Source organism: Magnolia sinica, chromosome 19 (assembly GCF_029962835.1).
Source record: "Magnolia sinica isolate HGM2019 chromosome 19, MsV1, whole genome shotgun sequence".
NCBI lineage: Eukaryota > Viridiplantae > Streptophyta > Magnoliopsida > Magnoliales > Magnoliaceae > Magnolia > Magnolia sinica.
In genome coordinates, this window is record NC_080591.1 from 14,737,690 (window position 1) to 14,756,953 (window position 19,264).

The following is a 19,264-nucleotide window of genomic DNA, read 5'->3' on the forward strand; positions in this document are numbered from 1 at the left end:
CTAAAATGGCATCCAGGCAAGGAACGGTAAGTAGCCGGTTTTGATCACCCGATCGTGGCCCCCAATGAAAGTAATCCGGGTAAAAGTCCATCCATATTGGGAATCTGTGCACTGGACGGTTTGGATCATCCAATCATACATCCATATGACCCCATTCACTGGCAAAAAGTCCATCCATGCAGGGACCTTTATGTGGACGGTTTGGATCATCTGTCCATGCTTTCACATGGCCCGAAATAAAATTAATCCACGTCCACAGGGCAAAATCCATCCATTTAAGGGCCAATACGTGGACAGTTTAGCTCCATTCATCGGAGCAAAATGTCCCTAAGTGCTGGGGACGAGTAAGCAGACGGTTTGGATCATCCGTCCATGCATCCATATTACCCGAAATAGATAAAGTGGGCGAAAGTCTGTCCATGTTGGACCAGTAAGTGAACGGTTTAGATCATCTAATCATATATCCATATGTCTCATCATCCGACAAAAAGGCCAGTAAATGGACGGTCTGGATCATCCAAGCGGAAAAAAGACAAAAGGCGCAAGGGAAAGGGAAGGTCCTACCGGGAGTCGAACCCAGGTCGCTGGATTCAAAGTCCAGAGTGCTAACCACTACACCATAGAACCCTGTGTTGCCATTTGAGAAAATTATAATATTTTATAAAATCATTACTTTAATCTCTAACCGTCTATTTCCTTTCCATGGATCTGATGATCATTACCGTCCCGATGGTACGCCTCACTATGGATGTTCCACATCAGATCACGTCCGTTAGATTAGGAATGTTTGGTGAGGCCCATAGTAAATAGTATGTTCCACGTGGCATCAGCTGGGGCCCACTTTTTATACAGTCAATCGAGTATCACAGCAAAACTATGGTACAACCAAGTGAGGAACCTGTGATCATGGTGGACCATTTAATTAGATGGCCCACCATGAATATCACATGACCCAAGTGAGGAAGCTCAAGGTGGTCCACCATTGGTTGTCACATCTTAAACCGTCCATCTGCAGGCCAGAAATAGAAAGGTTAAGATCATCCGATTGGGGGGACTTTTGGAGTATGGTCCATCCATGGTGGGACCCACTAGAGTAACGGCCTGAGCCAACTTGAATATGAAGAGATTTACAATGATGGGCCGAGTAATTTGCACGGTTAGAACACAACCGTACATGTGGGATCAGTGTTTGTGATCCAAAATCCAAACGTTTCAGATCCTGGCCCCACCTGCTTCTGAGTTCTGAAGTTTATACTTTATATTGGGCCTCCTTTTTTAAAGCTTGTTAAGTACACCCACTGTCAGATCACACTTCACTGTTAGCCACCCTGACTAGGGAATCGATGCCAAGACCTCCGTGTTGAAACGAGGTATCTTTCACTCAGTCTACCACTTTAGCTATGCATCTGGGTGTAAATCAACAGGCTACATAGCATAATTCATCGTCACAAGAATCTCCTTGTCAGATGATCCTAGCCGACACTCTAATTGTCCATTTGCAATGAAAGGGCCCAGGCCTAGGTCTAAGTCCATTCTGACCCATAATGATTGTTGATGCTATTTTTTGGTCGTCACTTCCGGACCGTCATATACCTGCAAAAACTGAATGACAATGGGGACCTTGGGCTGCGACAGGGGACCCTTTGATGCCAAAGTTAGATTAGGCACTTTGGGTCTAGTAGGGTTAGGGTTTCTGTGCGTACATTTCACCTGTGGGTTTTTTTTATATATAGTTGTATGGTGCCAGTTACATGGATGGTATCTTCCCTACTTGGTAAGTGTGTATCATAGAATGGATCTCTTTTTGGGCATGTCACCCTTATCTTTCCAAGATCTTCGACAAGGATCCAGGAAGATCTGATCTTAATAACAGCATCTCCAAGTGGTCGGCCCCCAAGGGGCTGCAGTCTCCAACCTCATAAGCCAGGTGGTCGAGGTCTATGGGCTGTCTTGAATGACTGACCTGAACTCAGGGTCAAGCTGGTTGAGGTTCTATGGACCGAGTATAATCATTGATTGTGGTTGGCATCCACCTCGAGGCCGAGTTGGTACTCAACCATTCATTGGCCGCAATAGTGGGGTGTTAGCTGGAGTCGAGGTCACACCTTGTGGTCGGTCCTCAGGCTGGTCACGGAAGTAGTGCTCGACAGCAGCGGACGAGTTGATCTCCTCTTCCATACTTTGTGTTCTCTCTTATATTGGTTAACTTGGTTAGCTCATTTTTGCCCATAACAGAGATTATGGGCTGATCGAGTCAAGGTCCAGAGCCTGGCCACCCACTTTTATTTAAGATCTCAGCTGTTCATTAGGTGTCACTTAATATATGGAAAAAAAAAATGCCCTTGAAACCCTATAAGGCTGGCCAGGCTGATAAGCTCTTAGAGACAGCCAAGCCTAGCCCAATTAATAAATGGACTTAGACTTTAGGACGGGGCCTAATATTCTGCCCAAGCCCAGTCCAAAGCGGGGGCGAGACCCGAAAACCTGCCAGGCCAGCCTTAGGACCCATTGACAGCCAGCCTTAGGCATAGGGTGGAAATGAAAATGGGATTCCCTAAAAATCTTGTTGATCCAACTATTAGATGGGACTCATACAAACATGGAGGTTTTTAGGGGGTGGTCCATTGTTTTTTATAGTGTGGCCCACCTAATAGTTAGATTGACATGATTTTTGGGGCATCTTATTTTCATGGTGGGACTATTTTGCTTTGAATGTTGTACAAATACCATGGCGGGCCTCACACACTGGTTGGACATACAAATTAGTTGTGTTTGAACATTTCCCATATAAATATAATGCTAGCAGCAAGGGAAAACTTTACCTTTGAATTTAGTCTTAAGAGATGTACCTACTTTGAATATTTAAGGGATATGGAAAAGGCTACTAGATAACTAAAGTGCAGCCACTATGCCCTGGAAAGGGTTACCTGGAAAAGAGGCTAGAGTGAGTGCCACCATAAAGTGGGGCCACTGTGGACATTGGCTGTGGAGTGTGGTGGAATGTTACAATTCCAATGGTTTAAAGAGACTAGTTTGACTTGTTCCATTAGTCCTATGTAGGGCTGAAAGTCGGGCCAGTTGGTGCTCAACCCTAACCCAACCCAAGGTTCCTATACCTCAACCCTAACTCAACCCAACCCAACCTCGGGTTGAAAATTCTCAACCCAAGCCCAACCCAAGTGGGCTCGGTTGGGTTGATCGGGTTAGTGAGTTGGATACATGCTAATATTTTCATTATTACATTACTCTATTATATTTCAATACACGTATTATTTTTAGTACTTATAATTTTATTAATTATATATGTAGTTATTTATTGTAAAGAAATTCATTTTTTTATAAACAAATAAGATAAAATATAAGATGACTACTTTAAAAGTCGTGTTGCGTAGCATGCAATCTATTTGGGAGAGAGAAATCCAATGTATCTTGTTAGCTTGAGTCGTTGAAAATGACGTGGACCAATGAGACCTAGAGTTGTACATGAACCCAGTTAGCTTGGTTAGCTCGCTCGACTTGACTCAAAAAAGCTTGATTCGACTTGGTTGGAAACTGAGTTGGAGCTGAGTTGAGCTAATTTTTTGAGCTCGAAAAAATTTTGAGCCAAGTTCGAGCTTGCCCGAGCTCGACTCGAATCGAACCAGTTCAATGACTCGGTTATTTTGATATTGATGTTGCTCAGCAAGTGTTTGATGAAATGACTCGATGAAGTGTTGGCTAGTGGCAAGGAAGGTATGTATATAAAACAAATGCCAATTTTCCTTGATTTTGATGTTGCCAATAAGGTGTTTGATGAAATACTTGTGAACAGCTGTTGCTGTTTTACATACAGTGAGAAATTGAAAGTGCACTGCATGTGTTTGTGAAAATGCCACAAAGGCTCGATTTTGGCTCGAACTTGGCTTGAACCGGCCCAAGCTGCGGATCGAACCGAGCCGGGCTGACTAGTCAGGCTCGAGGATCGAGCTGAGCCGAGTTCTAGCTGGGATCAACTAGTGGCCAAGCCGAGTCGAGCTGAGGCTAGCTTGACTCGATTCGACTCAGTGTACACCCCTAATGAGACCCGATGGCAATGGAATTTCACGTGCCTTCAACATAGACGATCTTATATATCGATTGGGTTTGAGTTGGGTCAAGCAACCTGAGCCCGACCCAAGTTTTATTGGGTTGGCGTTTGTATAGCCCAAGCCCAAGACCGAACCCGACACATCCTGCCCAAGCCCAACCCAATGTCGGGTCAGTTACGGATCGGTTGAGTTGAACCCACCTGACTTTCAGCCCTATTATATACTGATCGGGTTCGGGTTGGGTCGAGCAACCTGAGACCTCAACCCAAGCCCGACCCGAGTTTTATCGGGTTGGTGTTTGTATAGCCCAAGCCCGAGACAGAACCCGATTCATCCTGCCCGAGCCCAACCCAATGTCGGCTCAGTCGGGTTGAACCTACCCGACTTTCAACCCTAATCCTAAGGCTTTTGACATATTGGTTAGGTTCTTAACACTATCTCTACGTGTGTTTTGCCAACACATGCCACATCGATGGCGCATATGATGAGAGAGGAGAATGCAGCATAAAAAAGGTAAAAGTTTCAATGCAATTGAATTTTCAAGTAGTTTAAACTAAGCTCTACCCAATAACATGAGGATTTTAAAACCAATAGTAAGAGCATTTAAGTAATTTAGAAGGATGGCAGATGTCTGCTAAACATTCTACATCTTCAACAAGCTAAGCTGCTAAACGCTCTTCATCTTCAAAAAGCTAAGTTTCGACACTAATAGACCATGGCGGTTGATCTACATGCACTAAGAAATTATACAGATGCCATAGATGGAACTCAAAACACACCATGCAAATAGTGGGCCACGATTTAGATGGCTATCAAAACCGAAGATTTCATTTATTTGATTTCCCAGCTGGCCTGTAAGAGATGGCCAAAATGAAAGTTTTCAGTCCAAATTCAGCATACAATGCTTATTAGTGAGAGCTTAGTTAATCTGAATTTTGGATAATAATCTATCTAATGTGGATCAGATGAATACAACCTGAGTATCACCCATCATAGACTGCCAGAATATCAAATCACTCTCCAAGTCTGCAAAAAAATAAAAGTAACTTCAATTCCTCTGGAGATTACTGTTTAACCATTAATTAATTGGCAATTCAGGAATACAACAAATCTGATTACATATAGGCTTCCACTGCACAATGAACATGGAAACTGTCGATTTTGTTTTTTCCTTCATTGATTTTCTTTACAAGTACTAGTGTTCTTACTCCGAGAAAACAGCTTTCCAAACCCATTTCGGATTTTCTCGGGAGCTTGATTTTCTAATGAGGACGAGTTAGATGATAGTGGCGACTCCACGTTTATATCATTTGGAGGATTAGAACCATTGATGATTTTTGCTGATTCTGCTTTCATTTTTGGGAAATATGAATCGCTTAGTTCTCCTCCAGGAACCAACGATCCTCCAATTAGCTCTGGAATGTTGGAATCGAGAAAGAAGTCCTCTAAACTTGCCAATGATTTTAACTGCTGCCCAAGAGAGGCGATTGTCTTCTGACAATCTGCAAGCTTCCGAGCAGCCACCAGCTCCTCCTGAAGAGAAATAAAATCATTAGAAACAAGAGAATTATGTGAATGAACAAGGGATGTGATTGGTGTATGGCCATTTGCCGGTGCATACATTCGCAACTACCAATCTCACGATATTGATTCAAGGTATTCTGTAATGGTAATGGTGACCATAATGGCCACCACTGTGTTACCTTTACGGTACAGGTCGTAACAGCCCCTGTAACAGCTGTTACGGTTGCTTTTTTTTTTTTTTAATTAAAAGAAAAACCCAAAAAACTTATATATGTCCCGTAACGTTTTTTAAAAAAATATCCGAAAAACCTATATTTGTCCTGTGACAAACCATTACGAGGCTGTTACGGCCTTTACAGGGGGCCTAACAGCCGATAACGGCAGTTACAGGTTATTTTTTTTTCCATAACAGCTGTTACAGCTGTTGCAACCCCATAATGTGAAACAGTTGTCACCATTATCTTTATGTAACGGTCTTTACGGCCCCGTAACAGCCTTTACGGCACACCATGTATTGACTGTGGGTCCCACACTCACCTCAACATTCCCAAGACCAAATGGTGGCAACTGAAAGAGCATACAAGATATTTTGCAGTTATTCATCTACATTCAAGATTTATTACAAGGTATAGGCCATAGTTTGAAAACCTGAAAATTCAACTGGACTTGATGTTCAGCCAGGTCAGGTTGACTCGAAGACTTGACCTGACTTGGCTCAACCTTTAATAATTATTAATTTTAAAATAAGAATATGGATAGGTATTCAACATAGTTAAAACAAGTAATATAAAATACAAAAAGAGACATCAAACCATTGAATGATGAACTTGACTCACTAGTGACTCGGTTCGAGTTACCACAAGTCATAGTGAGTTGACAGAGTGGTTGACTTGAGTTGACGAGTCACCCAAGTGGTGGCTAAATGAGGCTCATGACTGAGTTTTTCAGCAACTCAGATCGAAATGTCAACGAGTCAACTCGGACAAGTTACAAATTGATCCAACCGAGTTCACAAAGTATTGTATATACAGAGTCCTATACCGGTCTAAATATGTGTAATGGCTACTGTACAAGGTTTAACAAATCTGATTAAGATACACTAAGAGTACAGCTAGAATACATGGTGTCGACTGTACCCTTTCTATCCATATGGCGACAAGCACTGAATATTTCATTGTCTGCACTATTACAGTGGGTCATTCCATAACAACCAAATGCATGAATGATGTGATTTGGGGTGTGTTTGGTTGCGCTCATTACCAGGAAATTTCACGACTCTTTGCACTGAATTGACTCATTAATCATAGAAACATAATGAAATTTCATTATATTTGTTGCAACCAAACGCATCCTAAAACTAGGAAGAGAACTGAAAAACCTGAAAACAGAAGGAAAACATTGAAAGTGAGTGAAATGGTAAGACCTACCCAACTGAAGCAACAGCACGCCTCCTCAGTGGGCACATAGCACCAATGAGAAGGCATCAATTTTATTTTCCCCCTCTTTTTGCAGTGAGATAGATCTGATAATATCACTCAAATTTTATTCCCATCTCCTAGTATGCAAATATGACAGAAACTAAAGGAACATGAATCAAGACCTGTTTTGTCTTCAATTCGCCATTGGAGTAGGTGGCCGACCGCAGCTCTGCTTCACGTTTCCTCCTTGAAAGCTCATCCTCCAAGGTCCGACACTTCGCTGCAACTTCCACTGACAATGCCCGCTCTTCTTCAATCACCACTTCCAATGAAGCTACTTTGGCATGAAGTGTCCGAACCTCAGAATCCACTGTTTTGAGCTGTGATTCCACTGCCTCTGTCTTTGCATTTGCAGCCTCTATTTCCATCTCCTTAGCTTGCTTCTGCTCATTAACCGAATGCAACTGCCTTTGCAACTCCACCAGCTTCTCCTCAGCTTCCATCAGCTGATTCCACGACATCTTGAGTTGATCTTGGCTTTCGGCCAATGTCATCTCCAATCTCGCTTTCTCACCTTCCACACTTTGTAACTTCTTTTCTAATTCCTCTGCCCTCTGAAGCACAGCTTCGAGCTCAGCTTTGAATGGGCTGTTTCGGCTATTCGGTTGATCCATAACAGCTCCGGACTCATGGTGGCAGCCACCATCTTTAGTCTCAGGCAAAGCCACCAGCCTTTCCATCTCAAGGAAATCATCCATGATATCAATATCTACAGAAGAGGATGTGAAGTTTTTCCCAATGGCCTTCTCGTTCTTGAACTGATCGAGTTCGGTAATTAGAGCCGATGCCCACAAGTCCGAACAGCTTGGCTCACACTCATTCAACTCCATGTTACGCATCTTATGTGTATCGATCTTGACTGCAGGCAACCGTTCTCGGCTATCCGATAGGCTATCCATGAGCGATTCTACATAAAAAGATCCACCAATGGGCCTGTGCTCATTAACTGAAGATGCCTTGCGGGCCACGGCCTGGAGTCTACGGCATTCAGCCTCAAGCTTGGCAACCTTTTTTATACTCTCCAAATGCTGCTTGCTAGCTGTTTCGGCTGTTTGGGTGCTCAGGTCTCGCTCCAGAGTCCTAACTTTGAGCTCCTCAGCATTAGTGTGGAGCTGGAGCTTGAGAGCCGTGTTCTCTTTCTCTGCAGCTCTGAGCTTCTTCTGGAGGTCGTGATCTGCAGAGGCAGCATCTTCGGCTTTGGCAGCTTGCAGCTGGGTCTGGAGTCCAGAGAGCTGGTTCTCAAGCTGAAGCTTGGTAGATTCCCATTCACGGGTTTTCTTGAGAAGAGCCTCATGGATCTTCTGGTCTTGATCCTCTCTTGATTGCCGAAGCTGCCTTACACATTCCTTGAGAGCACCGTCTAGTTGGAGGACTCGATCTTCAAAAACTGAATTCTTCCGAGCCGCAGCTTCAAGCTGCTGCTTCAAAGCCGCTACTTCCTTTTCCGCCTTCTCCCAGCCTAGAATTTTAAATTGAAAGGAAAACGAAAACCGAAAAAAAAAAGAAAAAAAAAAAAAGAAAAAAAAGAATTAGTATTGAATCATACCATCATCTAAGCAATGCAAACTATTCTCATATAAGAAAAGGGCATCCAGTGAAATGCATAATCACAATGTTTTACAAAACTGAAAAGATAACCCATAACATTATGTCAAGTAAATTAATCGATGTTCTGCAAGATATATCTGTGAAAACTATAATAAAATCCTACATCTGTTGACACGGGAGAAAAGGAACAATGATTCTAACATGTTACTCATATGATGCTGCGATTCATGGCTAGGATGGTCAAAGCATGCTATTGTTATGGGTCATGGTGACTAAAATTGTGGTGTAACCATATTACCCATTTACATTAAGACCCTGTTTGGCAGATGCCTAGAAATTAGTTGATCTCATTTTAGTTAACAGTGATTATGTATTAGAATCTTGATCTCTAATACATAATACTGTTAATACGATTCATTATGTATTAGAGATAAAGATCTCTAATACATAATTACTGTTAACAAAAATGAGATCAACTCATTTTTAGGTGTCTACCAAACAGGGCCTTGGAGTTCCTATCACTATATGATTGCTTGACTGAAAGAAATGGGGCCTTTTCATTCAACCGAGCTTGTCCACCTTAAGGTTACAAGGTGATCTGGTCAGCCCCATCAGAGGGTAGGCCATGCTTGAATCTCTCCAACCAGATGATCCTAGCTATGTGTTGATAACAGACACCTCTAGTGAAACGGACCACATCTAATGGGGCCCCATCAAGCAGTCAGAATCATCTGATAGGAGAGATTTTTGGGGCATCTCCCACTCACATGGAGCTCACCAACATGAAAGAATTCGATAAGCAAAAAGTGGGTCCAACGTGTCCAGTTTATGGGCCAAGCAAATGCTTGGTCAAACATTGCATATTTCCTCTTTCAAACTCAGAAGATAACTATACATACATACATACATATCGTAAACCAGATTCAACTCAGTCCAAAGCAATTTGAACTTCAGACTTCTGCTTAGTGACACAGCAAGCGTATAAGCAAGCAGTTGAAGTGGTCACTGAAACACCAGCAATTGACGGAAAACAGAAAAAGAAAAAAGAAAAAGAAAAAACTACAGCACCATACTTGCCCGCTCAACTACTTATAGTTGGATGTAAAGGAGAACGACAGTTGTGGCGTATGCTTACCTGAAACAGCTTCTTCTGCAACTCTGGCATGCTGCTTAACCAAATCTTCTTTAGCATTGATGTTCGAAAGAGCAGCTGATAGTTTCTCAGTCAGACTCTTCACATTGTCATCAACTTCACCATCCACAAGCTTTGACGTCAGCCTTGTCACACTGTCATGGACTTCGCCATCTGCCAGCTTCGATGAAATCTCTGGTGATTGAGTATGACTTGGAGATGCTCTTGATGCATCCTGCTTTGCCAATCAATTTCTAAGATGTTATTCTTCGAATCCATTCACAGCTTGGTAATAGCTTGGGAATATAAATGCTCAAGCACAAATAGATGGCATCTCCAAAAGTGTGTTGCAGTTTATCACCAACATATACAGTAAAAGAGTGTGTGTGTGTGTGTGTGTGTGTGTGTGTGTGTGTTTGCACTTCTGAGCAACATGGCAAGCATATGAGTAAAAGGTGCATGGAAGAAATAAAATACATGCAAGAAATACTGGTGAAGGAAATAAATCGCCACTATGAAGTGCAAGGATTGGGTATGGGGATCCTCGAAAACCCAAATTCATAGAAGAGAAAAACTTTGATGCTCTGGCAGAGTGTGATTAATGCAGGGGCATTTTCACACTGGGCTCGAGTGGGGTCGCCTGTTGGATGCAGGGGCACACTCGGGGTGGGTGACGCATGCGATTTGGGGCCCACGGGAGAGGTCTCGTGTTCGAGACTCCTCACCAGGGGTGATTAATGCGCATTTCACACCGGGCTCGAGTGGGGTAGCCCGTGGGATGTGGGGACACACTCGGGATGGGCGGCCCATGTTATTTGGGGCCCACAAAGGGTGTTCGGCCGAGGTCCTAAAACCTATGAGATGTGGGGCCTGGGCTATGAGATAAAGGGATTAATTCACCATACTCTAACAGTTCGAGCTTCTAGAGCAAGTGGTTAATTATCCTGCATCAAATTGGTATCAGAGCGGGAGGTCTCGTGTTCGAGACTCCTCACCGGGGGTGATTAATGCAGGGGCATTTTCACACTGGGCTCGAGTGGGGTCGCCTGTTGGATGCAGGGGCACACTCGGGGTGGGTGACGCATGCGATTTGGGGCCCACGGGGGAGGTCTCGTGTTCGAGACTCCTCACCAGGGGTGATTAATGCACATTTCACACCGGGCTCGAGTGGGGTAGCCCGTGGGATGCGGGGACACACTCGGGGTGGGCGGCCTATGTAATTTGGGGCCCACAAAGGGGGTTCGGCCGAGGTCCTAAAACTCATGAGATGTGGGGCCTGAGCTATGAGATAAAGGGATTAATTCGCCATACTCTAACAGTTCGAGCTTTTAGAGCAAGTGGTTAATTGTCCTGCATCAGCGATGCTCCATATGCATCAGAATTGTAAATGTGCTATAAACATAACTCAAATTAAACCATTCAAAGTTGTGGGCCCCAGTTCAGATGGGTCACTTAAAGAAAAGTTACAAAGAACTAAGGTACTAATTGGGCAATTGTTATCTGATGTATGGTTGAAATGGAAAAGAAGAAGAAGAAGAAGAAGAAGAAGAAGTCAAATGGTCTTGATTCAAGAAACAATTTCATTTAATCAGTGGTCAATATCGTTCAACCAATCTGATTTTGGGGTTATGACTTAATTTAAAATAGGTCTGGATTTAGCCAGTTTAACTTTTGAGTTACGTGTATGGTCCTGTAATTCTGAGTGCATGTTCATGAACGATCATGCTCTACCAGAGTATCATGCAACTCCCCTTTATAGAAAATGCATATGGCAAGTATCATGTTAAAATGTTCCCAATCATATTCACAAGTTGGACTTAGGGCCCATAAAGCACGACTTGCACCATAGTTCTAGATAAATGTCTAGATTTCAAAGGTTATTTGGAGTTCGAGCCATGAGGGTTGTGAGGCTCTACCAGAGTATCATACGATAGACTACTCAGATTTGCGCATATTGGTTGTGAGGCTTACTCTCATGTACTGTCAGTGAGAGAGATAAGCTAGACCTTAAAGCTAAAAAGTATATCTTTGTTGGCTATGGTATTGGTGTGAAAGGTTACAAGTTATTCAACAAGTTCAGACGCAAGGTCATCACTAGCCGTGACGTCAAGTTCGATGAAAGTTCTCTATTCCACAAGAATGATTAGGATGAGCAAGTGGAACTAGAAAAGGTTGATCGTAGACGTCCAGATTGACACAGATAATACTCAGGCAGAAACAAATGCGTAGACAGAGGTACGGGATCAGGTGGAGCAACCACCTGTGAGAAAAAACCTACCGCGTGATCCCAGGTTATCTGCAAGATACTAGGACGACTCTAATATCGCATATGCCTTCATTACAGATGAGAGAGACCTGTCTACTATTCAAGAGGCTCTTAATGAGCCTAATGCAAAAAAGTGAAAGGCGGCTATGGACAATGAGATAGACTCGTTGCACAAAAATCACACATTGGAGCTGGTGGAGCTTCCAGTGGGCTGAAAAGCGATTGGATGCAAGTGATTATTCAAAAAGAAATAAGATAGATACAGAGCGAGACTGGTAGTGAAGGGATATGCTCGGAGAGAAAGAATCGACTTCACGGATATATTTGCCCCAGTGGTTAAGCAAGTATCCATCAGATTAGTGTTGGCGCTAGTTGCCCAATACTATCTTAAGCTGGAACAGATGGATGTCAAGACTGCATTTTTGTACGGGGGGCTGGAAGAGCAGATCTACATGAAGCAACCAAAGGGCTACGAAGTTAAGGGGGTAGAGAAAAAAATTTACAGGTTAATGAGGTCCTAGTATGACCTGAAACAGTCGCCTAGGCAATGATATAAAAATTTTGATTCTTTCATGTTGAGTCAGAAATTTACTCAGAATGAATATGATCACTGTGTCTATTACAAAATATTGAGTGATAAAAAATTCATCATCCTAGTATTGTATGTTGATGACATGTTGATCGTCTGTTATCACATATCTAAAATCAACGTACAGAAGACTCAGTTATTAGGGACATTCGAGATGAAAGATTTGTGGGTTGCAAAAAGGGTTTTCGGCATAGATATTCATAAAAACAGGAAGAGGAACAGGCTTTGATTATCACAGGCGGAATACCTTGAAAAGATGTTGATCAAGTATGGGATGGACCAGGCAAAACAGGTGATCGTTCCCCACGTGGCTCACTTCAAGCTTTCCTCATAACAATGTCTTAAATCAAATTAGCAAAAACAGGTTATGTCTCATGTGCCTTATTCGAATGTGGTTAGCAGTTTATATGTCATGGTCTGTACGAGACCAAAAATTTCCTAGGTTGTTGGTGTTATGAGTAGATATATGTCAAACCCCGGCAAGTAACATTGGGAAGTGGTGAAATGGCTACTTCGATACATTCGAGGTACAAAAGGCTATGTCTTAACTTTTGAGAAGACAGGAGCAAAGTTGGTAAGGTATGCGGATTCAGACTACACAAGCAGTGTGAATTCTAGAAAGTCGATTTTAGGTTACTCGTTTGTACTAGTGGGTGGAGCAATTAGTTGGATGTCGAAGCTTCAGTCCGTGGTGGATCTTTCCACGACCGAAGCAAAATATATGCCAGTGACAGAAGCATTTAAGGGAGGTATCTGGTTAAGAGGCATCATAAATCAGTTGGGGCTTCAGCAGGAGGCCGTGTTGGTTAATTGTGATAGCGAGAGTACTATTAATTTGGCTAAAAATTCTGTTTATTATTCTCGTACTAAACACATTGATGTTCATCATCACTTTATCCGACAGGTGCTTGAAGGAGGTGTGACTCTGGAGAAGATTCACACCAGTGTGAATCTAACGAACATGCTCACCAAAGTTGTTCCTACAAAGAAGTTCAAATTCTGTGCAACTTCTTTGGGCTTGGCGATGGCGTAAAAGGAAGACGGAATGTGCACGAGAAGAATTGATGAAGCAATGATGCGAGACAGAGATAAGAGAAAAGGACAATGAGCTATAAGTTTGAAGATTGAAGACATGGTGGAGATTGTTATATTTAATATCTTAAATCTAATCAGATTCTGCGCAGATTTATTCGCAAAACTACGAGAGTGCAGGATTTGTTTCCGATTTCGTTTATGATTCTTTCTAAAATTATATATATGGGTGTAAACGGGATTGAGAGGTATTCTAGGGAATTCTAAAGCTTTCTAAATTATTCTAAAGAGTTTTTAGAAGGGTTCTAGGGTTTCTAAAAGGGTGTAGCAAGGGTGAGATTCAAGCTTGTTTGAATGGAGTAAGTCTTTTCTCTTTGTAATTTCTGCTTTTATAGTGAAGATCTGTTGCTTTGTACCGTGGTCTTTTCCCGAAAGGATTTTCCACGTTAAATCTTTGTGTTCTCTTGTGTTTGCTTGGTGCTCTTGGATTGCTATCCTAGATCCATCTCTGTATGATTCTGCAGCCCAATCCCCAACAAATCATTGAGGTCATAGATCTCACACATGTACCAAAGTAGGCCAAGATGGACCAGAAATGATCATACATATGATAAATGCCATAATAAATGGAATCCAATTGGACTATGGGTCTCACAAGTCCAACTGGATGGGTTAGAAATAGTTATATACTTATCAGTTGCTCGATGTGAGCAATACAACCATACAACTCAAATAGTCAATATAGTTGAATACAAAGATCTGTACAATTCTGAAAGAAAAAAAAAAAAAAAAAAGAAGTTCATATCATACCACCGATTGTAGATAAACCCAAACCCCATTATCTAAATGGATTCACTTGTTTTAAATTGGACCCGAGTTTCGAATTCCTCTCAACCCAACCTGACCCAAGCTGCCCGCATGCATACCTATGGCCAGAAAGCTAGATTTCTTTTTAATTTTTTGTGCATATTTTTTTTTGAAATGTAACAATAATTTCCTTTTTTTAAAAAAAAAAATTATAAAGGTGGGGCCACACCACTTGTGACTTTGTTGATATGACGGTAACAATAACTTAATCAAAGAGAAGAATTCCTTTGAAGATCAGAGTGGAAAAGGAAAAGAAAAAAATAAAATCGAAGTGCATAAGAATGTATGGTGGTGAAAAAATCAAACTGTGTACCGATTTCTTGGTGCTTTGACTACCAAAGAAATCAAGTTGTTAGGGGTTCCGTTTTGAAGACCCTGATACTATTGATTATTGGTTGCAAGAATGAATCAAGCATGAGTACTTAGAATCTTCAATTCTATTCCAATTGGAGAGATATACACATTAATGTTTCTCTAAGATCTATCAAAAGCTAGTATGGAGTCGTTTAGCTGCTTGGATTTGAAATCCCTGATATATTTCTTCTGTTAGTTGTGTTTGGCGAGCTGGATTTTCAACCTTGATTACAGAGCAAGCGAGCCATTTGAAATATGACTGTTGCAGAAGATTGAAAATCCTCGGATCTTGCAACCCAGATTTTAAAGAGGAAATGAAAAGTGCCCTTTTTGACGATTTCAAATCCTAATCCACCAAATTCCAGGGTGCTAAACACAAGATTTTGGCATGGATTTGGATTCCAAATCCAAAAGCACCAAAATCCAAGCTGCCATCATGAAAGACACTTACAATTACCACATTTTGCACAAATCAAAATCGCCTAACCCGAAATGACAGAGAGAATAAAACTCCAAGGAAATTCAAATTCACCTGCTCATCAGAGAACCTTTCGGAAAGAGAAGACAAAGACCCTGAGCTTTCGGTTTCGCCAGGACTCTTCTCAGAAGACTTCTTCCTCCACAGCCAACTCCGACGATCCATCTCACCATCCGACACCTCACTGCAATTTCATCTGCTTATATATCACACCCCAATTCTGCTACACATCACTTACAAAACAAAAATGCGCAAATCTCAACCGTTCCCCTCTAAACAAAAAATCCTCCATAAATATTTCTTTAAAAAATTAAAGAAAACCCATGTCTCAAAATCATCTAATTTCCCAAAAATAAAAAATAAAAAATTGCGCCTGCAATCTAGAAAAATAAAATAAAAAAGCCAAAGAACCCAACAATGTAAATTCTACAAACAGAAAACCAAAATCTCGGCGAATTCAAAACTACATAAAATAGTACTTATCATTCTAGCTCTTCTTTGCTTCAAATACACCCCAGAAACACAATCCAGACTCCCACCTAATTACAACCATCCCAACACCTAACTCAAAAACAGGAAAGAATTTTTTTTTAAAGGTTGTTGGGACCCTCAAAACTGACAAAAAACCCCCATAAAATGAAAAATCATCCACACCCATTACTCAAATTTTCAAATAAAAACTACCCATTAAAGAAAAATCTAATCTCCCCAAAACCCACAATTAAAAAATAAAAATAAAAATAGAATCAAATCATATAAAAAGGGGAAAATCAAGAACAAGAAATAGTTAGAACTTCAAAATCATTCTCCCATTACTCAAAGCTACAAAAATGAAATAGAAAAAACAAGATAGAAGGAATAGAAAAACAACACAACATGAAACAACAGCAGAGTCCAAAATCTGTAAAGAAAGCTTTTAAAAATCCGTAGAATGTCAGTAGAGAGAGAGAGAGAGAGAGAGAGAGAGAGAGAGAGAGCGAGCGCGAGAGAGAGAGAGGAGCGTCTGTGATTGTGAAGATCGCTTTTTCAGCTTTTCTGTCGTAAGATAACAATGCAGAGGAGATTCGTGCGAGTGGAGAAGAGATTCGCGGCACACTTGCCACGTGGAAGAAATGTAGGGGATCTGGGCCACTCATCAGGTGGGAGATTTCACTTAAAAGAGGCTTTGAAGAAAAGATAACTAATTATCATGTTTACCATATAAGTAATGTGGGATGTGGAACTTTGATCATTTTTTCTAACCGTCGATATTTCTCACCCATGTGTGATCATTATAAATATCTTATTTGCGTGATTTTTGTGTAATGATATTTTAAATTTGTATCTCACATGATGAATGGATCAGATCTCTTCATCAAATGACAGGTTCTCTCGTATCTCGATTATAGGCTCTTCTGTATCTCCTCGCGCGAATCTCCCTTGGATTTTTATTGGGGCCGCGGATATCATTTTCAAACTGGCCTCCTTGGTTTGGCCTATTCCCGCCCATGGATGACGGATTATGCCACGAGCCGCGCGAGCGTACATTCCTTTAAGGCACCTCGCGCACTGAGATCCAGGTAGATGAAAATTTCCTTAGATCCAAACCGTTCATCAGGTACGACGCCTAATATGAATATTTTTTATTAAAAAATGATGACCATCCATAACTTATGAAGGACACACTGTAGGAAAATTTTGAGATGGAACGTTTACCATTAGTTCTGTGTAGGGCTCATCATGGGTTTTATGTGCCATCCAATCCATTCATCTAAATTGAATCATTCGGATAAAATGATATATCAAAAACAATTCGAAAATCTCATATGAGTAATGGAAAGTGAATTTAGAGGTTTTAGGCATAATTTTATTTAGTAGCCCACTGGCTACTGAACCAGTTTATCTGTTGCGATCAATGGTAATGCATGGGTAATAAAGCTGATGTACGGTCCAGATTTGGTTCAGTTTACCCCCCTCCCCCAAAAGTTCGAGAAAGTGACTACGGTAGGCTCCAACGCGCGACGTACGCAAGCGTTTTACATTCTGCCTCGATGAGATGTGCGTTTGATGTTGGAAGTTCACTCGCGCGAGTTCACTTTCAAGATCAGTTCCAGCAAGCTGGAACATTCGCTGCCCCACGTGCGGATATGCAACATCCAATCCGTTGATCAGGTGAGCCCAAAAGTCTAGATTCCATGTACAAAATATCAGGAGAATGGGGAATGATCAAATGCAGGACAGCCATTTCTATCCATCTACAAAGGTTAATCATGACCATCCAATCATAGAGAGAAGGAAGAGAAGAAAAAAAACGTCTAATCGTATGATTCAGTGCAGCAGTGCAGCCACGCAATGAGTGAGTCGGCCAGATTTGCATACCAGATCGTCTTGGTGTGGCCCACTTCTTTTCACTGATATTATATTCTTAATGTGTCAGTCAATGTACGGGATGATTCCTCAATTGAGTAATCGACCGGTGGGATCAACGTATGGGACCGATTGCCTGATGTGTTGAACTGGCAAAATTATATAGGTTCCACCATGATGTGTGTGATATATCCACACCGTCCATCCATTTTTCCATATCATTTTACGGCATAACCCCAAAAAAGATATAGATCCCAAGCTGAAGTCAACCACACCATAGAAAGCCGTGGGGATTGAAGCGTCCACCACTGAAACTTCTTGGGGACCTCATGAATAGATTGTATGATATTTTTGCTTTCCCTTCAACCAGGTTTGCGTGACCTTATGAATAAATTGGATGGCAAATAAACATCCTAATAGGCCATAGGAAAGTTTTAACGGTGGGTATCAGTCTCCTTTTTCTTTGTCTTTTTATTCCTGTTTTGTGGTTCATTTGAGCTTTGTTTCTTCTTCATTTTTCTCATCTTAGGCAGAAACCGCTGTCAAAATGAATGGATGATGTAAATATAACACATACATCATGGATGAATGGTCGGTGTAGATATAACACATACATCGTGGAGCCACATAACTTTCCGACGTACACACTACGGAATGTCGGTGGGAACGCGGATTGCATACCAGCCTTGCGAGTGCTGAGTGGGCCCCACGATTATGTATGTGTTTTATCTACTCCGTCCATCCATTTTCCAGCTCGCAGACCTAAATCTAAGGTTGACCACACCATAGGAAACAGTGATGATTGAACACTCACCATTAAAAACTTCTTTTGGGCCACAGGTTTTGGATCGTCCATCACATTTGGAATAATTGGCATCCAAATCACTTATCTGGATCGTCCATCAAGTCCAGCCCACTTTCTTTTTTTGCTGCTGCAGAAATTGAATGATCCTAAATACCCTTTGCTGGCCCTATACTCTGAAAATGATCTTGTCCATCAATTTTCTCTCATGCCAGACTGGATGGTTTGAATCATCCGATGGATTCGTTTTATCAAGGCAGCCGATGAAGAGCAGTCTGGACCTGATGGACGGTCCAGATAGGTAATATGGACGCCAACAAGTCAATGTAACCATGCGCATGGAAAGGCTCCCGTACACAGCCAATTTGATTATTTATTTATTTATTTTAAATATTTTTACCTATTTATTTATTTATTTTTTGCATGTAGTACATCGGATGAGATATATATGGAGGACACGGAATCGGATTGCGTACAGAGTTACTCAATGCGCTATTATCGTACTGACTAAACTCCGTTGGGCCCACCATGAATGCGCGTGGTTTATCCACGCCGTCCATCCGTTTTTCCATATCATTTTAACGGTTGATCCAAAAATTGAAGAATATCCAAAGCTCAAGTAGACCATACCACAGGAAACAGTGTGATATCCACCGTTGAAACCTACCAAAGGCACGCAGTGATGTTTATTTGTCATCCAACCTGTTCATAAGATAACACAGACATGGATGAACGAAAAACACAAATATCAGCTTCATCTAAAACTTCTGTGGCTCCAAGA

The 19,264-nt window shown here is 41.6% G+C and overlaps 1 protein-coding gene and 1 non-coding gene across 4 annotated transcripts; both read right to left on the reverse strand.

Annotated features, from left to right (window-relative positions):
* Window positions 1-555: 555 nt before the first annotated feature.
* Window positions 556-627, reverse strand: TRNAQ-UUG (transfer RNA glutamine (anticodon UUG)). The gene has a single exon. It is a non-coding gene; the product is annotated as a tRNA-Gln (tRNA).
* A 4,019-nt stretch (window positions 628-4,646) lies between these two features.
* LOC131234407 (filament-like plant protein) lies at window positions 4,647-16,306 on the reverse strand. Of its 3 annotated transcripts, XR_009165705.1 has the most exons (6): window positions 15,390-16,306; window positions 9,753-9,984; window positions 7,192-8,528; window positions 5,187-5,600; window positions 5,044-5,093; window positions 4,647-4,919 (listed from the first exon to the last, which is right to left on the reverse strand). XR_009165705.1 is itself a non-coding variant. In XM_058231257.1 (4 exons), the coding sequence occupies exons 1-4, from the start codon at window positions 15,498-15,500 to the stop codon at window positions 5,241-5,243; spliced, it is 2,040 nt and encodes a 679-aa protein (XP_058087240.1). In that variant the 5' UTR covers window positions 15,501-16,306; the 3' UTR covers window positions 5,095-5,240. The 3 variants fall into 3 exon arrangements, 1 of the variants encoding a protein (XP_058087240.1); XR_009165704.1 differs by having other exon boundaries at window positions 4,647-5,093; XM_058231257.1 differs by lacking the exons at window positions 4,647-4,919; window positions 5,044-5,093 and having other exon boundaries at window positions 5,095-5,600.
* Between the last annotated feature and the right edge of the window lie 2,958 nt (window positions 16,307-19,264).